The 20,474-nt window shown below is 43.1% G+C and overlaps 1 protein-coding gene across 1 annotated transcript in view; it reads right to left on the reverse strand.

Moving 5' to 3' along the window:
• LOC144762988 (extracellular calcium-sensing receptor-like) overlaps positions 1 to 20,474 on the reverse strand; it is a 222,550-nt gene that overhangs the window by 176,120 nt on the left and 25,956 nt on the right. The window contains exon 4 of the mRNA XM_078648302.1: positions 13,359 to 13,583. Within this exon, the coding sequence (XP_078504428.1) occupies positions 13,359 to 13,583 (225 nt within the window). The remainder of the gene's footprint in view (positions 1 to 13,358; positions 13,584 to 20,474) is intronic.

The raw sequence follows: 20,474 nt of genomic DNA on the forward strand, positions 1-20,474 counted from the left end.
TCCGAAGTTCAGGGTAGTCGCAGAGAGCCTCTGCCAAAGAAGTTTGATTTTTCAGCAGTTAAATCCAGGCAGAAAGACAGTGGTCATTTGGGAAAAAATTGGAAAGGCAAAAGGACCATTCACCAGACTGCAGCTTGACTTCATAGAGTTGCCTCCAAGCAACGGAATGAAGTATGTCCTTGTCATAGGGTGTTTGTGTTCATGATGGGTGGAGGCACACCCTGCTAGGAGAAATGACAGCTGCTGTTAAGAGAGTTGATTCCTCGGTTCAGTTTCCCAGTCACTTTGGAGTCAGATAGAGGACCTCATTTTAATAATGAAATAATTTGATTGACCTGTGAAACATTTAATATTGAACAAAAACTGCACTGTGCATATCGTCCAGAGGCTTCTGGAATAGTTGAGCGACTAAATGGCAAAATCAAGTCAAGTCAAGGTTAGGGAGGGTATGTGCATCCACATCACTGAAATGGCCAGATGCATTGCCTCTTGTGTTGATGGGACTCCGAAGTATTTCTCACGGTAAAACAGGATTGAATCCACGTGAAATATTCATGGGAAGGGCAATGAGACAAGCATTCATTCCAGAGGCTTCTGGAACAGTTGAGCAACTAAATGGCAAAATCAAGTCAAGGTAATGGAAGGTATGTGCATCCACATCACTGAAATGGCCAGATGCATTGCCTCTTGTGTTGATGGGACTCCGAAGTATTCCTAACAGAAAAACAGGATTGAGTCCACATGAAATACTCATGGGAAGGGCAATGAGACAAACATTCGTTCTTGGACATAAATTGATGAATATAACTGATGATTTATTATTGGACTATTGGCAAAGGATTGGCTGACCTAATGCGTTCTCTCGCCGGGTTGGAGAAGACGCAGTTGCCAGGTAGCCAACACAGGAGCATGATTTGAATCCTGGAGACTGGGTGGTAGTGAAGAAACACACCAGAATGTTGTGCCTAGCATCCAGGTCGGATAAACCACGTCAAGTCATAATGTTCACTACCACAGCAGTGAAGTGTGCAGGTTTACCCAATTGGATTCACGCGAGTCATACCAAAAGAGTTCCAGGCCCTACTGAAGAACAACTGAATGAACCAGTTGAAACAGCTGAAGGTTGTGAAGTCGAAGAATCTAGAGTGATAGATTGTGAAGTGATTAACGAGGAACAACTGAGCACAAGTCAGGAGGGTTGGATCCCAGTGGTTGACATACCTGAAGTTGTTATTCAGACAAGAAGAAGAACCAGATTAGAGAGACATGAAAGTAGTGAGGATCAGATAGATGTAGAAGAACACTCTCAGGAAGAAGAGAACAAGGCTACTCGAGACCCTGAGCAGGTCCAGACAGGGAAAGAAGAATCTACTCAGATAAAAGCAAACAGAACTATTCAAAGACCTGAGCATGGACAGACAGGAAAAGAAGAACATGTTCAGGCAGCAGGAGAGCAAATTGTAGTAAGACCTGAACAGGACCAGTTAGAGGAAGAAGAACAAGGTCAAGCGGCTGTAGTGACAATAATAAGACCTGAACCGGAACTGATAGAGAGGGCTTCAGAACAAGAAAAGATTGTGCCTAGACATACTGAAAATAAGAGCTCTAGAAAAGGACGTAGAGGGTGAAAGTGCAGTTCAAGTTAAAAGGGTCAGAAATGGTGATAATTGGCCAGATGGAGTTAAGTGACTGAGATACTATCTGAGAAAAACAGATGAAAGACCAGAGCAAGTGAATGAGGTTACTAACAAACTCAGTCTAAACAGTCAATTGTGAAAGATACACAAAGAAGCCCAAGACTGAGAATTTTGAATAATAAATACAAGGCCCCTGAGGGGACCTATATAATATTAGAAGAGTTCGAAAATGTAGATTTAAGTGAGGAATCAGAAGAAGTAGATACTATGCAGATTGATGAAAGAAAATCGAGACCACCTTAAAATTTCCGAGTGAAGAAAGAAAGAGGAGAAAATATCTTCTCAGATTAAAATGGCGAAAAATAGTCACTGAGCGACCAAAATGAAGTTTCACACGAAAATGTTGTAGAGCTTGCATATCTAGTATTTTATTAGTAATCTCAGTTTGGTTATTTCTAACCGTGGCAGTGCCTCATTTGATGATGATAAGTAAAAAGAATGATACAAATACTACTGAAACGACAGCTACAATAAAAGGCGATAGAGTAGAATTAGAAGCAGCAGATGAGACAGATTTTATCACACAGTATCAGATAGTGACACGTCTTTAAATGTTTTTACAAAGTTGTTATTTCAATATGTAGATACAATGGAGATTAGTGATTGTTATGTCTGTTTGAAATTACCAGCTTCAGTATCAGAGGAGTTACATACCACCATTTACCCTTAAAATATGGTATATCATGTAATGTCTTAGCAAGTCTGTTTTATGCGAAATGAAAATTTCAGGATTATTATTCAAACGTAGTATTTTCAGAGCTTACTATTCAAACGAATATGAGTCCAATACTTGGTAGTCAAGATTCACAGTTCATGGGTGAATTTTTCTTAACAATGAAATCAATAGATATAGTCAAAGCACACAAGAATAATCTAACATGTATATTATGTGAAGAAGAGAAAGTGTTTTTGAATTTAGTTGACAAAAGGAGACAGGATTTCCAAAAGAAAGCTGCTGAACAGAAAACCCATGCACCTCCAGAGGCTGGGAAAGAGGGAATGTATGCAACTGGCAAGGCTCATGCTACGATGTCCCTGGACTTTGAGAAAAAATGGAAAACCTGCCTCCACAGATTAAAGACAGATTATAATAACGTATTTATTTGTTCCAGTGAATGTGAACAAAACTTCCTAATTTTGGGAGGTTGGGGACTAAAAGGGGGAACTGATACAGTATTTCCTGGGGTTTACTACTTGTATGGGAATAATGCTTATTATAGGTTGCCTGCACGGTGGTCCGGAAGCTGCTACCTTGGGATAGTATTTCCAAATATTTACCATGTGAAAAGAATCACTGGAAACAATGAAAACACTAGAAAGAGAGCTAGTTTTTCAGAAATAGTAGGTGCTATATTCGGTGCATTGATACCTTCAGTGGGAGTCATTCTGAACTCACATAGAATTTGTAAATTGTCAACAGTAGTTGATCGTCTCTCGACTGATACTACTGGAGGTTTCTTGATGATAAACACAGAAATGGTTGCAATTCGTCAATGGTTTTACAAAATTGACTTGCTCTTGATATTTTATTGGCAAAAGAGGGCGGAGTCTGTAGAATGCTTAAAGTTCAACTTTGTTGCACATACATTCCTGACAAAAGTAAGAGAATTAAAGGGTATATTAAGAATATTACAACACTTCAAGAAGATTTGAAACCACTGGAAGTTGTCAGTGTATGGGAAAGACTAACAAAGAGTCTCTCTTCAATAGGCACTTGGTTTTCTGATTTCAGGAAAGGTATTTTAGGTCAAATAGTTCTTCCAATACTTGGTATAACAATAATAGTTTTAGCAATAATGTTTTTGTGCAAATGTTGCAGAGACCAAGAAGGGGAAGATATGAAGCGAATGGGAAAGGAGAGAAAAGAAAGAGAGAACACGAGGAGATAGAAATGGAGGAAATGAATGGAAGGATATATAAAAATATGAAAGATTTAGAAAACAAAGATGAAAATAAGAAGGAAAAAGAAGAAAATGAGAAATGCTGAACATTGGCATCTGGTTGGGATGGGTAATTTTGTGATGCCTCAAAATGCCATCAGAAAGGGGATTGATGGAGCAAGGACTCGTTGCTCGGAAGCAATCCACTCCTTTAACTCACTAACAAGTTATTAATATTGCTTTGTGGAAATACTAATGTGCACCACACTAAAATGCGGGTTAGTTACGCTTGCTTATGTATTTACTAATGATAATAACACGAACGAAGGATTAAAACTGCTTTAAATGGGAATCTTTATTGCGCGTGCGTCAACTGCATGTACGCAGTATGACAAGCTGTCGCTTGGAGGGAAATTCTTCCGCATGAGCAGAAGATACTAAAATGGAGTCTCGAAGACTCCCGTGCATGGCATTTGCTTGCTTGAACTAAATTGAGTGTTTTTTTACTAATGCTAACGTGGGGATAAGTCTAATAAATAAACTGGGATAGAGTAGAGGTGGGTGGTATACAGTGAAACCATTTATTTTTTCAAATTACATCTGTCTTTCTGGCTTTATCACTATTGCGTATTTGGGCCTCTCATGTATAACTGAAGTAAGCTGAGTCACATGACGACTGTGCATCACTACTGAAAGTTAACCCGGAATGATGATTCGGAGGCTGAATGAAAGTCAAGGTCGCAAAGTGTCCTAGCCTGCAAACGGACGATGAAAATTTTAAAGAAGAAGAAGTCTTATTCAAATTGTTATAATCATGTTTCAACTAAACTTGAATGCGTGTGAGAAACCAAAATGATGAATACAAATTAAGGGGATGGGTTTGGAAACAATAGTTAAACAGAATTTAATATCATGTAAGCATGGTGTGATGATCTTCCCCCCTTGCCTGACCAATTAGATTTCTTATTCTTACAATATTGAAACTTTAGTGGGTGGATCATGAAGAGCGAAAGGTATAATTCAGATAGCCTTAGTTAGTTAGTTAGCGCGATTTCAGATGCTGTTGTTGCAGGAGGTGCTGATGCGGGGAGAAATGCTGTGAGATGCTGTTGAAGAAACGAATGCAGAACCTGAACCAGAACTTTCTATCCTAATTTATTTGGGTTAGATATGAAGATCGCACAAGAATATCAAGGAGGAAAAGAGTGTCAGAGAGGGGTTGTACGCAAATCGTCGGTATTCTAGAGAGGTCATCTATACTGTCTTGAATCCTGTCCTGAAGTCTATGTCGCCTGATCTATCCCGGGGGACCCTTACCAGCCCTTTAGCCAGGGGTTTGGTCTTCATAGCATTCTTGGTAATTATATTTTCATGCTATTTGCAGAGGTTCTTTTCTCTCAGTCCTCTCCCTTTCTGACCATTGATCATTCCATGAGTCTAAAGTATGTGTTTGATGAATAATTAATTGGATTTTCTCTCCTAAAGAATGATGGTGACTGCACTGTGTATTTAAGATGGTTCACATGCTTTTGAAATTTAGATAAAGATTTAAAACTTTTTCCTAGTCTGTGGTTATTTACATTGAATTGAAAAGAACAAGTTAGCTTATGTCATTTTCACCATCAACTAGTTCAACTAATGGTCCATCGACCAGAGGAAAGGACTTAGTTAGAAGTATTAAATAACTAATCTTGAAAACTGTGGAAGAAAATTTTAAACTTTGAATCTAGCAGTTTGCTCAACTGTTGTGTGTGATTTATGGGCCCAGATGAGTATATGGTAGTGGAGTATCTATTGTTGGTATGCCGCTAGATCACTAGTACTGGTTCAAATTGGTTGTGATGGGCAAAGTTCACAATGGAGGACATATTTTGAGGTAATCTATTCATTCGGTTACACTGAATGTTGATAGGATAACCATATGGAGGTGGATAAATGTACCCTATTGTGCGAGCCCTTATTTTGCTGAGATTTGAGTTAACAAAATTCCAACGGGACAGCAAAATACCTGCGCACTCTGAGTACCTAAAACTATACAGTCTCCCTCTGCAGACTTCACAGTGGTGCCAGTCCAAATTAATCTACAGACCATGATCATTTTATCAATATTGGCAGATTCACAATCTACATTCCTTCTGCACCAAAAAGCAACTTTATTAATAAGACTTTGACAAGTTTCCTGAGAGTCTTCTACTAAGGGAAGGGTTCCCACTAAAATCATTGTGTAAGGAGTACACTCCAGTGGTAAATGCAAACTATCAGGGACGCCAAGAAACTGAAGCATAAGGGCAGTCTGCTGCCAACCTGAGGAAAACCTGGCTTGACACGCATCCCGGCATCCTGTTTCCGTTGTTTGCTGGCACACCTAACAGTGCAAGGGTCAGGTCCCTGTACATGGCCTTGGGAGGGATACCCAACAGCTGCAGAGGCAAACCTAGAACTCGAGCTTCAGTTGCAGTTGGGTGAGCAGGTTCTCCCGTGGGGGGTCAATTTTACCCCCTTATTTAGTGATTTCCACTGTTCGTCTATTTTCCCCAAACTGGACAATATAGGTTTTAGGATATATGGTAGAAGATTTGTTATCCTAGGGTAGAACTGTTCTAAAAGGGGTTGAATTATATCTTCTCCCTGGTGATTAGCTGAAGTATTCCTGGCCTGGTCAGGACTTTGCATATGCTTTTGGTTGATCAAAGGTTGTATCTTAGAGATTGTTCCCAGTTCTACCCTTTTCCTTTTTGCACCTTTAGGTTTTAAACTTTCATCCCCACACTTGCTCTCCGTTCCAGTTTGATGGTGGCAGGTGGAACAGTTACAGACAACAATGGGGGATAGGGGAACTAGTGGGTGTGTCACCTACTAAACTGCTTAAAAACTACTAACAATAACATCCTAATGTGTATATAAAGTGTTTTGTGCATGATGTAAATAATTAGTCATAATAAAATATAGAAAACATACAAGTTTCCCTGAGCATGATTACAGCTCCAGTAATACAAAAGGTGAAAACTTCATAGACAGTCCAGGTCACAAACTTCTGTTTGTGCGCTTGAAAGAAATCCACTGTAGAAATTGTACAGTACCTTATGAAGTTCCCAGACTTTTGGTGCTCCTCCTACATTGGAACCACAAGGATGGGCCCAGTCTAGCCTCAATGGACCGCGGGCAGGCGCAGACCGGCACGCCCATGCGCGTCCTGTGGTGGGGGATTGTCACCATGCCTTTACGGCATCGGGAAGTCTGGCCCTGCCTCCTGCACCGCACCAGCCAGGAAAACAGGAATCCACAAGAATCAGCGGGCCTCGGAAGGCCCTGTATTTGCGTACCCGCGCTGTGGGAGTTTCACCATACCTTTATGGCGTCTGGAAGGCAGGTCCTGCCTCCCACGCTGCAGCGATCGCTGGGGGACCAAGTCCCACCCCAGCCCAAGCCAGCCAGGAAAACAGGAATCTACAAGAATTAGTGGGTCCTCGGATGGCCCTGTATTTCCTCATACATAATCTGTTTATCTTTAACTCTCACACTTCCTGAGCATCATATCCACCCTTCATTTCCTTCCCCGTTCACCAAAGTCAAGCAATCATTGCAAGCTCTCTCACACGTAGAAGCATAAAAGGTGATTTAATCACTGAATGAGGCATGGATCTATAAATTCATAACATATTACTCAACTGTTGTTGACAGTACAAATTACGTCTAGCATTCAACTGCAAACACTATATTACTCTTCTGTTAAATGTCTTGGCCTAAACCATTTTCACTTGGATGAGATAATATGGTCCTGTGATGCTGTAAGTGGCAAAATCGGAATAATTCAGCCATCTTTTTTTAAACAACCTATCAACCATTATCCGTAGCAATCTCCTAAGGAAACCCATCTCTCACAAACACATCTTTGAAAAAAAAAAAAATTCTCACATACCGTTTTATGTCCCTATCCATATTTGGCCACCAAAAATTCACAAATGCTTTACATTTCATGGCCGATAAGCCACCATGACCTTCATACGCCAATTCAGTCAATAGACTCTAGTATCACCAGTTTCTCGCCTCTGTACAAAATCTCATCTACACTGACAACACTGAATAAACTAATTTGTGTTTTCTAATAAATGTATCGCTAATTCATTCCTCCTACCAGCTGCCTGCCAAATTTTGTTTTACCTTCATCGGACTTTCATCACTTTCCCAGCAACCTTCCATTCTTCTGCAGCAATTGAGCCACCCAACAATATTTCTGAATGAGTTGCCATCCATCAGTTTCACAATCATCCGCTGAAGGTATTTGTAACTGTGATAGACAATCAGCTTTGACGTTTCTCATCCCTGGTACATTTTTCATCTCAAGATAATATTCCTGGGATCTAAACAACCACACAGCTATAACAGCAGGGGCCTTCACTCCACTGATAGTTGTGAAAATAGCTACCAAAGGCTTGTGGTTGGTTCTTGTTCACCATAAATAGTTTCTAAAATACTACATCTCCAACCAACATGCCAACGCCTCTTTTTCAATCACAGAATAACTACCTTCTGCACCTTTCAATGTTCCCAATGCAAATGCTAGAATTTGTTCTCTTCCTTCATGTATTTGCATCAAAACTGCACCCAGGCGATATGCACTTGCATCCTCCATCAAACCATCTTTTTACTCATATTATACAAACTTAAAATAGGAGTTTGGCTATGCCTTCTTTAACATAAGTAAAATAGCTCTCACATTCTTCATTCCACTCATATTTCTCACCATTTCTCAGAAGTAATCTCATTGGTTGTGTAACGTTAGGGAAATGACTCACACATGTTGAATATTATTCCCTCAGACCCGCAAGTGCCTTCAATTGTTCTTAAATAACAATTAGGTTAGGTGCACACTCAGTATGTCATCTTGGAATATAGTAACGCATTTTATACCAGATAATAATGTCTGTATCACACTCTGAAAAACTACAGAGGCTCATGCCAAACCAAAGGGCATACAGGGGATATCTAAATGTTCCTTGTGGTGTTAGAAATAATGTCTGCTATCAGGATCTAATACAATTCAATGGTATGCTCTGGACAGGTCTCACAGTGAAAAACATCTGCATTCCCCTAGAGTACTTAGCATCTGATTTATAGTCAGTAATGGGTGTCGGTCTATCCAAATACAGTTGTGTAAATCACTTGAATCGACACGGGTGCACACTTTGCATTTCTGTTTAGACATTAAAACAACTGGTGTAAGCCATTCCAAGGCTTCTGTAGATTCAATTGCACTCGCAGCACTAAGTTCCTCCAGTTCGGTTATCAATGCTTCTCTCATAGGCAAAGGAACCCATCCCACCTTCTGGAATACTTCAGGGAGTTCAACTATCCAGTTGTCCGTTTTTCCTACACTCATAAAAACAACTTGATCTAGGAGATTAGAATTTAAAGTCATACCTAACTTCTTTTGCTTGCCCTTTTTCACCAAATATAGTTTTTCAACAGTTGATTTTCCTTTGAACTCAATGGGAGCATTAAAACACTAAAATGCTCAATTCTGTTCCATAACATACTACTAGATTTGCATTAGTCTTTTTTTTAATGACTTCCTGAAAAACTCATGCAAGTATTCCTATCAGTTAGTGCATATCCATATCATGAACATGAATCCACCTACATGTAAACATCAACTCTTGCTATTTTTACCTTTCACTTTGTAGGGTTATAAGATTCATCACTGTGCAAGACTTCCCTTTATTACTTTAATATAGTCACAATTACCTAACTCTCACCCACTCCGCAGTAACAATTCATCATCCTCTGATGCATCCTACTCAGTCATTTGCACAGTACTGGACGCTTTTCCAAACTGGCCGAATTTTTTACATCAAAAACATCTTACTTTCAAAGTAGGATTGGATGTTGCAATATGTTTAAACCTCTCACAGCATTTTTTGGTTTGCTAATAACTTTCTCACTGTTTGATGAATCTTCACGAAATATTTAAAAAAAATGTTCATCCACCTCAGCTACTTTCTGGAAAGTTTTGTGCTGATCTGTCAAGTGGGTGGCAAGAAAACAGGAGTCCCCAAAAACATTTTTCCCATTCACTTTTCTATAGGAAAATTTAACACAGCTACAGCCAAAATGGCCAAATGGAATTACACCAAATTTGGCAGAAAGCAAGATCTTGGTCGAGAAAGCGGGCTTTTTGTGATTTGGTGTAATTCTATTCAGTAGTTTTTGACAGATTAAGGTTAAAAAATATAAATGTTTTACACCGGCAAGGATCAAAGGAGATGACAGGTCTAGAGATGAATCAATCGGATTTGTAGAGTGTGGCTGCATCACCCGTGAGGATCTCGAGGTGCTGGGAGAATGAGCTGCCAGTTCTCCTATTGGTTGAACATCCATATCTTGAACTCCTTCCTGAGCTGCTAGAGTGATGATGAGGCTCTGAGCAGGATGTTCCAGGTCTTAGTCACCAGGTGGGAGAAGGAGCAGCCTCTGCTGTTAGTCCTGTGGATGCGCGTGTGGCTGCTAGGAAGAGGCATTCAAGCTGAGTTTTCAGGTAGGTTGGTAGAAGTTGATTCGAGTGTTGAGGTACTACAGTCCTTCATTGTGTAGTGTAAGCGTGGGTGAGCAGCATGAATTGGCATTTCTTTGTGCCAGTGGAGTTTCCTTGGGTGAAGGGTAATGTTGGTCTGTCTGGGGAGGTCGAGGATGAGTCTGGCTGCTGTGTTCTGGATAGTCTGGAGTTTCATCTAGAGTTAGGCAGTTGTTCCAACGTAGAGAGAGTTGCCATAGTCTAGTCTGCTGGTGCTGCCTGAGCATTCGGAGGATGAGGAAGCAAGCAGAGGAGACTGCACTGACCTGCTTCGTAATGGAGAGCTGGTAGTCGACAATGATGCCAAGGTTACGGATGTGTTAGATGGGTTTGGAGGCTTGACCCGGATCAGATGTACACCTTTCGTTGTTCTGGAGGGTTTCCTTGTCTTTCCTGAAGATGAGTACTTCTGTCTTGTCTGTGTTGAGTTAGAGACAGTTGTTGTTCATCCAGGTGGTCATATCTTTCATGCATCTTTGGAGCTAGTCCTTGGTGGTGGTTGGGTCGTCAGGGAGAGGATGAGTTGGGTGTAGTCAGCATAGGATATGATGTTGAGTCCATGGCTCTTGACAATGTTTGCCAGGGGTGTTATGTACATGTTAACAAGGGTTGGGCTGAGAGATGAGGCTTGAGATACACTGCGGGTGATTTATTTTAGGGATTGAGGAGTAGAGCGGGAGGATGAACTTCTGCGTTCTTCTTGTGAGGTAGGATGTGATCCACTTGTTTGCTGCTCCTCGGATTCCGATCTGGTGAAGTCTGTTTAGCAGTGTGTGGTGGGATACGGTGTTGAAGGCTATTGAGAGGTCAAGAAGGATGAGGGCTGCTGTTTCTCCATGGTCCAACAGTATCCAGATGTCATCTTTGAGTGCGATTAGGGCTGTCTCTAAGAGATAAGATTTGAGTTGCTGCCACCACATAACCATAGGTGTGTAGGTAGCCATTTTATGACTCAGGGCCTGAGTCCTCTGCCCTGGAAATAGGTTTACAAAAAGATATAAAGGGGCAGAGTAGGGATACCCTGCTCATAAAGCCCTGGTGGGGAGGTCCCACAGTGATACCTCTGGAGCCAAAAATGTGTGAATCTTTCAGGGGACCATTCCAAAATGATTCTGTGTACTTGTGCTTCCCAGCTTCCTTTCCTGGCTAAAATAATGGAACAGCATGTCCTCAAAACCCCGTCCCTATTTATTGAGGAACATCTATTACTCGAGGGTCGACAGGCAGGATTCAGGGCTCACCACAGTACAGAGTTGGTGATGATGTCAGTGCTGTACGATATCAGGCTCATGGCCGACAGCAAGAAGCTTTGTGCCCTGGTCCTACTGGATCTCTCAGCGGCGTTTGTCACGGTCAATCACTACCAACTCCTAAAACGAATTAGGGACATAAGCATCTGCGGGATTGCACACCAATGGATCACCTCCTTCCTGACAGACCGGACTCAAAGGACACAGGTTAATGTCCAATAGAGGGACACTAACCTGTGGAGTCCCACAAGGGTCCGCACTATTGCCGCGTCTGTTTAACATCTATCTCAGACCTTTGGTGGGGGCCCTGATCCGCATGGACTGCCACGTGTTTAACTATGCCGACAACACACAATTAATCCTGCAAATTGACAACACCCCACAAGCCCATGTATACGTACAAAATATCCTTCGACACGTGGTCAACTGGTTGTAAGCAAACTCACTTAAGGTTAACCTAGACAAAACAGAGGTCTTAGCTATCACCACAAGAAGCAACTCGTGGACCAACCTCTTATGGTCTCAGGAGCTGGGAGTCATTCCGACTCCAGCCGCAGTCATTAAAAGCCTTGGCATTAGAACAGGTGACAAACTTACACTTTCCAACCAAGTGTCCTCTGTGGTTGGGACCTGCCTAGGCCTGTTAAGACAGCTGAGGAAATGATCTCCCCTTCTCTCATTCCCCACCATGCGGAGAGTGGTGCCCTGCACTGATTATGTCCCGCCTAGATTATGGCAATGCGCTATATATTGGATTACCGGAAAAGCTGCTCGGCAAGCTGCAAGTTGCAATGAATGATGCAGCCAGGTTCATCTTCAAGCTCCCCAGACGGGCACGGGCCACTTCTCTGTTGCAACAGATTCATTGGCTCCCTGTCAAACAGCGAGCCAGATTCCAGGGCATCTGCATTGCCCACCAGGCCCTTCATGGACAGGCCCCAGGATACATCAAGGAGCGCCTAGGGAACTACGCCCCCGGTCATACACTCCGGCCATCCGAGGGAAGCCAGTTGGCCTGGCCACGGTTTAACAATATGACAAAAGGGGGGTAGAGCCTTCTTGGTCCGGATCCCACATATGTGGAACAAGTTACCAGGATATCTCTGGTAGAAAAAGCCCTCCTTCCCTCTAGGAAGATCCTGAAAGCCTTCCTCTTTCCAGAGGCTTGGACATAGGGAAGAAAGTGACCCTGGACTAACAATCACTCATCTGGGGAAGCCATAGCCACTCCCTCTCAGCGCTTAGAGACCTGCAGGTATTAGGCACTCTATAAATCTCAATTTACATTAACATTAACTTTGGCAGTGTTTTGGAATGAGAGGGGTGAGATAGGAAGAAGTATGCTGGGGTGCTTGCTGCTGGAGGGTAGTACTTGTGTTTGGGCACAGCCAGTGTTCAGGGGGTGTAGGGAAGGTTGACACAGATTGTTGAGCATGAGAAATTTGCTGGTATTGGGGGACAAGTGGCAAGGAGAGATAAGATGGTAGGTGTTTGGGCTGTGTTGTTAGGGTGGAGAAAAAAGAAAGTGGTGGTCATTTTGTCTCTGTATGATTTTTTACAGGACACGTATCCATACATTGGAGTGCTTCTTTTCACCATATTCTGATTCTAGTCTTTGTCTTTTGTGACATAGAGTTTTTACTCTTATTAATCATATTTACAAAATACTTTACATTCAAAATTATGTTACACTTACATTTATAGTATGGTAACCAGAAACCATGTTCCTGGTCATTAGCCCACACTGAGACTTTTTCTGAGTCTACTCCCAGCATTCTGCCTCTATACTATCGAGGTGCTTCATTTTATTCCATAGATTTGTCTATCATCATCATATTACCTGAACACCCTTGTACCAGGGCTGCATGTACCTCATCAGCAAGAATAATACTATGCAAATAAAGTAACAGAAACAACAATACATAAACTACAAATAAGACAGTTAGATTTTGGGTCTTACCTGGGAGTCTCTTGTGTTCCACACAATGGCGCTAACATTGACAACAACTTTTTGACCCTCTGGAGCCGAGTTATCAAACCTGCCCACATTTATGAAGCCGAAAGTGTCATTCTTCACCTGCACATTTATAATGCTGTATGCAGCCGAGAGGTCGCCGTTCTCATCAAATGATACATTGTCACCAGTTTTAGTTGTAAAGTCGACACTTTTCACATAATGAAGAACCTGTATGTGTGAAGAGTACAGAGACAGAAGTGTAACGTGACACAATTACCATAATGGACGTCAATTCACCAAAATGCCAAGGGTAGCAAAAGGGACATCACACGCATTTTGGCCTTCATTTTCACTCACACATACATCCGTACACATACACACATATTCACACTTATACAAGCTTTCTCTCATATAAACACACTCCCACCCGTAAGCAAGCTTATTTCAGATGCCAGAGAAGGTCTTTTGAAAAATGGCCTTCTATGAAGGGTCACCCCAAAGGTTTTGCTTGCTTACCTCCTCCTTTTGGTGAATCTTATAATTGACCAAAGGACTTTGAGCACTGTACTACTGCTGACCAGTGCTGCAAAAAGTACATGTGCTTCTCCCTTAAACATGGTTACACTGGTTTTGCCACAATTTGGATATTTCATTTATCTGTAAGTCCTTAGTAAAGTGCACTATCTGTGCTCAGGGCCTGTACATTAAATGCTACTAGTGGGTCTGCAGTACTGATTGTGCCACAAACCCAAGTAGCCCTTTCCACATTTCTCAGGCCTGCCACTGCAGAGCCTGTGTGTGCAGTTTTACTGCCATGTCGACTTGGCCTTTAAAACCCCTTGCCAAGCCTTAAACCCCCCCCACCCACTTTTCTTGCACATATGTCACCCCTAAGGTAGGACCTAGGTAGCCCATAGGGCAGAGTTCTGTGTAAGTAAAAGGTAGGCCATGTACTTTTAAGGTGTGCATGTCATAGTAGTGGAAAACACCCAAATTCGTTTTACACAACTGTGGGGCCTACTCCTCGCATAGCTTAACATTAGGAATTTCTTATTGCACTGTAATTCCGGATAGGAAGGGAATAGTTCCATCATGTTTTATATCTTTTGAATGGCAATGACAAATCTTTACTGGTAAAGTTGGATTTCATATTACTATTTTTGAAATGTCACTCTTAGACAGCAGATATTTATTTGCTCTTAAAGCTCTGTGTGCGTACACCCATACTCCAATACACATCTGGGGCAGGTGACAGCTTCACTTTGTGCATTCACTCTAGACAGTCACACAGAAAGGAAGGTTAGGTGTCTGACTTCCATCTGCATCCTGATGGCTCATTCTAGGCAGGATGTAAGGGAGGAGCTGACCCTTAAACCTACATAGGCAGTGTCCTGTCCCCACACAAAGGGTTGATTACCCCCCTGTAGTGAGCCTGGAGCCAGGGCTGGAATGAAAGGACATCTTCAAAAACTCTTCTTTGAAATCACCCCCACTTCAAAGGCACGACTGGGTATTAGTACTGGGTCTCTGAACACACCACATCAGACAATTTTGGACGTGTAAAGCACTTCTGTCAGAAGAACTACTGTTCTACTATAAGGACTGTCATTCTGCTAGACTGCTGTTCTGGAAAAACTGCTTTTCTGCTGTGTTGCCATGCTGCCTCTGTCTCACTGACAGTGCAGAGGGAGAGCTGGACTCTGCTTTGAGCCCAGAGTGATCTCCTAGGTCTTTTTGGCTTTCCTCCTTTTGCTTGAGACTCAGGGATATCAAAGTCTCTCCACCTTTTCCTGTGCCCGTTCCATTGGCAGTGGGCTCATATACTTGCTTCAGAGAAAACTATATATCTCCAGTCTGCGTGTGGCAAAACGGGTGCATCAACCCTGTTGCAGGAGCAGAAATGGTGCATCTCAGTCGGAAGCAATGCATCGCCTAAAGAACCAATTCATCGGAACCAGCACATTGTGCAGTGTGGGAGAATTGATGAATCTACGCGACTGTGTGGAGGACCTGGCACATCGTCTTTTAAACCAATGCTTCTCAGCTCATCATCTTCAGAATCGATACATCGCCACCACTGCGTGAAGAAAATAGATGCATCACCTTGACTGCAGATTGACATTGACGCATCAGTTGTCAGCACCCCACATATCGCTGTTGCGACCGGAATCAAGGCACTGTGTTCTACAGGTCTGCGTGGCTCCTGTGTCCGGCCCACACTCCATTGTGGTCATCCTGATCTCTTGACTTTGCCCCGGTCTAGCTCAACCAGATAACCCCCATTAACAGACATTTTTATTATTTAAAAGTTTATATCTGCACTTCTACTTATTGGATTTTTGTTATTTTTGTCCTGATTTATTTATAACATCATTGTCTATTTTTCTAACCTGGAGTCTTTTTGTGGTGTTGTCATTGCGTTACTGTGTGTTGTGTTGCCTAAATAGTTTACACATTGCCTCCTAAGTTAGTCCTGCCTGCCTGCTCAGTGCCAAGCTTCCAGAGGGTGACCACAGGATAATTTATAGTGTGCAACTGCCGTACTATGACTAGGATTGTGGTCCCTACTTGGACAGGGTGTTTACCTCTGCCAACTAGAGATTCAATTCCTAGCATTGGTGGCAGTTGTGGTATAGGACCTGTATTTATGCATTACTATACAGTGGCTTAGTGTACAATACCACTCTATAATTAAGACCAATTTAAAAACTTTTAAATTCTCCCTAATTGGATTTAAAATTTCTTGTAAACCATGTCTCCTTCTGGAGAAGCAGCATCTGCACCTGCAAATTGGATTTTGAGCTGCCCAAGCTGAAGACCTACACTGTGGTCCAGCTCAAAGATTTTAGTAAGAGGGTTGACCTGTCCACTAAAGGCTTCACCAGAAAGGAGAGCCACAAAAAACACTGAGAACATGGAAAGAGGCCCTCAATTTAGGGGCTGTGACCCCAGAAGAGAAGTAGCAAGAAATTGATGAGGATGAAGAGCTGATCATACATTCAGAGGTGGATCTGGTACTGCCTGTGGAGAGGGAAGCCAGGATCCGGTCAGGAATAGTGGTTGTGCTTAGAGCAGGGAGCAGCATTTCATCAAATAACCTGATCCCAGAGGAGCTGGAGGATAGGAAGAAGGAGAGAACGTTTAACTTGGAGCTAGATAAGTTGGATAAGGAGCAGGCTCTGGCTGAGACTAGGAGGCTAACTCTGGCGGAGAGGAAACTGGCCCATGAGCAAAGTCCCAGAGAGATGGACATCAAAGCACTATCGTTTGGCTGTAATGGTAGAAATGATACTACAGTGTCCACTGGTGAAGTAAGGGTCCACATATCAAAAGACTTGGTGCTCAGTCATGTGGTAAGGAATGGCATAGATAAATGTTTTGCAGACTTTGAAGTGGCTCTAAGAGTGCACAAATTCCAAGAGGAGACCCGGGGCATGTAGTTTATGGAGGTACGTGCCTACAGTGGGGAGGGATACACTCTTAACATTGGAGGTGAGGGACCAGACACATTTCACAGCAATAAAAGTAATTCTAGTCAGCAAGTTTGGTCTGACCCATGAGAAATATAGGCAAAGATTCAGTGGCAGCCACAAGATCTCATCTCAGACATGGGTGTATTTCTTAGATTATGTTAGCAAGGCACTGAAGGGCTGGCTGAGAGGCATCAAGGCAGAAGATTATACAGGGTTGTACAACCTAATTTTGAGGGAGCACATGCTTGATATCTGTTTTACAGAGCTGTGTCAACACCTGGTAGATAGCACACTGACTAATCCAAGGAAGCTTGCTGAGGAGGCGGACATCTGTGTCAACACCACAGTGTCCAAAAAGGTACCTTGGGGCGATCCCAAGAAGGGTGGTTCAGGTTCCTCCAAAAAGAGTGATGGGGAGGTCAAGGGAGACACAGACAAGTCTCAAATTAAGGGGGAAGCAAAGGGTTCCCATGTCCCTTCTGAGAAGGAGGGAGCTTCTGGTGGGCTTTCACCTAGGGCGCCTCACTTATAAACCCCCTGCTTTGATTGTTCTCAACTAGGATAGAAGCAGGGGGACTCTGTCTGTCCAAAGCAACCACGCACTGGTGGGAACCCTACGGTGGGGGCCAAAGTGGCCTCAGGGGAAAATAGTCCCCATAGGCAGGTCATCGACCATGCCCTGATATCCCTCAACTGGGAGAAAGGATCTGTGGGTGAGCAAGTGATCTCTGAGGGTTGGGGTCGTTACTTCTACAAGGTAAAAGTGAATGGGGTCCCAGTCACTGCTCTATGGGATATCAGGGCTAGACAGACCATGGTTGTGGAAAAGCTAGTCTCCCCAAAGCAGTACACCGGCCAGGTGTATAGGGTGACTCAGACCCAGGGGCAGGACTTTTTCCAGCCTATGACTCTGGTGTCCCTTATTTGGGGTGGGGAGGTGGCCCAGAGGAGGGTCATAGTAAGTCTCTTGATTCCCACTGACTGCATCATAGGGAATGAGTATCCCCTTGTGTCAGGTGAACTGGGAAGGAGGGGCCAGCACAGGCACCCTGACAAGTAGGTTTCCTGTGGGTACTGCTCCCAAACTGAGGGTACAGAAGCCCAGATGGAGGGTCGGTTTCAGGATGCCACCCATGAGCAGGTGTGAGGTGGAGTAGAAAAATGGTGCAAGGCACCTGAGACTACTGCTCCCCACTCTGAGAAGGCACTGAGGCCATAGGCCCCTAAATGACCTGGGGCTTGGTTTTTGACACTGGCAGCTCTCAGTGGCCTCTGTTGATTGTTGTCCATGTGGAAAGAGCCTTTATTTGGGTTGGGGACAGAAGTCAGACCCAAGGGGTGGAATGGGCCACATCACTTTGTTGGCTATGGTGGTACTGTCTACCCACTGGGATGCATCTGTGAACAAGTAAAGGTTAGGGGCTGCTTAGATGGGCTCCACAGGTAAGTAGAAGGATTCCCAATCGGTTAGCTCAGAGGCCCCAGAGAGTATAGACAGAGGGATCCAACTGGGTTCAGAGAGGCATAGGAATGGCAAGTGCCCCTGCAGTAGAGGACTATTGTCCATGTTCTATTGCCCCAAGTAATAGGATCTAGCTGACTCCTCTTACCGGACAAGGTGGGAATACATTGACACTGCATATAAATCAGTGGGAACATCAGTATTTTGGGAGCCCTTAAACGACTGACCCATACAGAAGGGTGATACTACCATCTAAACTATTAATGCGCTGGGACGGAAGTATAACCAGACACAAAATTTGACTTGATTCTGACCCATACGAAAAGGTATTATTTCGACATAAACTATTGATGGAACGGGACAGAAGTATAACCATCACATGATTTGACATGATTTTAATAGCCAAGACAGCCCTGACGAAGTTGCGGGTTCACACCAATAGCGACAAAACACGTGTTGGCTCTGAGGCTAAAGAACAAAAAAATGAAATTGTAGAAAACAGAAATTTGAAGGACAATTGTGTATTTTATTTTTAATATTGTGATCAAAATTACTCACATAATTGTTTTATGCATATAAGCATGTTCTTGGGATACAAGACTTACTTGACATGGATCTCTGATCAAATTTAGGGAGTCTGGTGATTCTCCCTATCCTTTAGCACCGCACCAATTGGTTTTGCAGACATTAATAATTGTGTACCGCCAGCTAGCGCCATCACCCTAATCAATTCACCCACAGGATATCAGGAGATTATGTATGTGTTTGTGTAGAGTGAATACACAATGAGAGGCTGAACCCATTTTTTAAATAGTGAAGGAGCTTGGAATTGCCATGGAACCAGCTGAGTTGAAGGAGGATACACTTATCGCAGTGACTAGTGCAGATGCTCCACAAGGTGGGGAGTTTCCATAGGACTCAGGAGAATGGCTGACAAGCAGTTCAAGATTGCACTCAATACTTGAATTCCTTTGTAATACGCCTCCCTTGTCTGCCTGTTTAATCACTATTGATTCATCTTTTTGTAGTTCAAGCAGTGCTATTGTTATTTGGTCTCCTGAGGACTACAAAAAAGAGGGTGATAAGGCCACAATCAAGAATTTTACAGTAAGATTCAGTAGTGGCATTCCCCTGCTAAATTATGGTAGAGGTGTGGGGTGTGGGACAGGCCAGAGGAGGGAGGGTTTGGTAGGGCAAAAAGGAAAAAAGAAAATAAATTTAACTTGCTGCTGTCTCCTGCAAATCGCCTCGTTCTTCTGGCCCTGGGCACATGAGAGCAGCTTCACGGTTGTCTGGAGCTCCAGCAACTAGGCTGCCTGGGAGCCTGTGCCTGCTGTCTCCAGCCCCAGCAACGCAGCTGGGATTGGATAGAGCTTCACTGTGCATGAGGGGTTTTGCCGGCCTTTGACGGCTGGCCAAGCACCTCATGCACAGTGAAGGGAGTGCCCACCACTACCCCACCAGCCGTGTCATCCCCTGGACTGCCCCCAAGACTCACCAGAGTCCTGGGCTGGGTCCAAGGGATTAAAATGAAACAATAATAAAACAGATTTAAAATCCGTTTTATTATCATTTTATCATTTTATTTTCTGCTGGTGGCCGGGAGTGTGGGGGGGGGGGTGGCACTCCTCCGCCCTAATAGAGCAGCTGCCTCTGGTAAGATTCAAGGAGACCCAACTAAAGAGCTATATTGAAACAGGCTTTTGAAGAAGGTTTGTTCGGATTAAACAAATGTGAATCTTTAGGAAAAAAGAATCCCAGGCTACCTGTTCTTTATTTACTTCCTAAACTACACAAAAACGAACAGACGTCACCAGGACGTCCCATAGTCTCAGGATGTGACTCAGTATTAGAGCCCATTGCCAAATATGTATATGTCTTTTAAAGCCTTTCATGCAACAAGTTCCATCATACCTGAGAGACACCACTGACTTCATCAATACAATTGAACAGCTGGACTTCAATCCCAGCAATCAGAAATTGGTCACATTGGATGTGTGGTTGTTTTACACTCAGATACCTCAAGAAGAAGGATTAGAAACTATAGAGCTGTATCTGGAGAATAGACCAAGGCCCCATCAAGTTCCCACTGATTTCGTCTTAGAGTTAGCTTGGTTTGCCCTCAGAAACTAACAACTTTAAATTTGGCAATGAATTCTTTGTCCAAGTAAAAGGGACTGCCAT

The sequence above is a fragment of the Lissotriton helveticus genome, chromosome 6 (genome assembly GCF_964261635.1).
Source record: "Lissotriton helveticus chromosome 6, aLisHel1.1, whole genome shotgun sequence".
Lineage (NCBI taxonomy): Eukaryota > Metazoa > Chordata > Amphibia > Caudata > Salamandridae > Lissotriton > Lissotriton helveticus.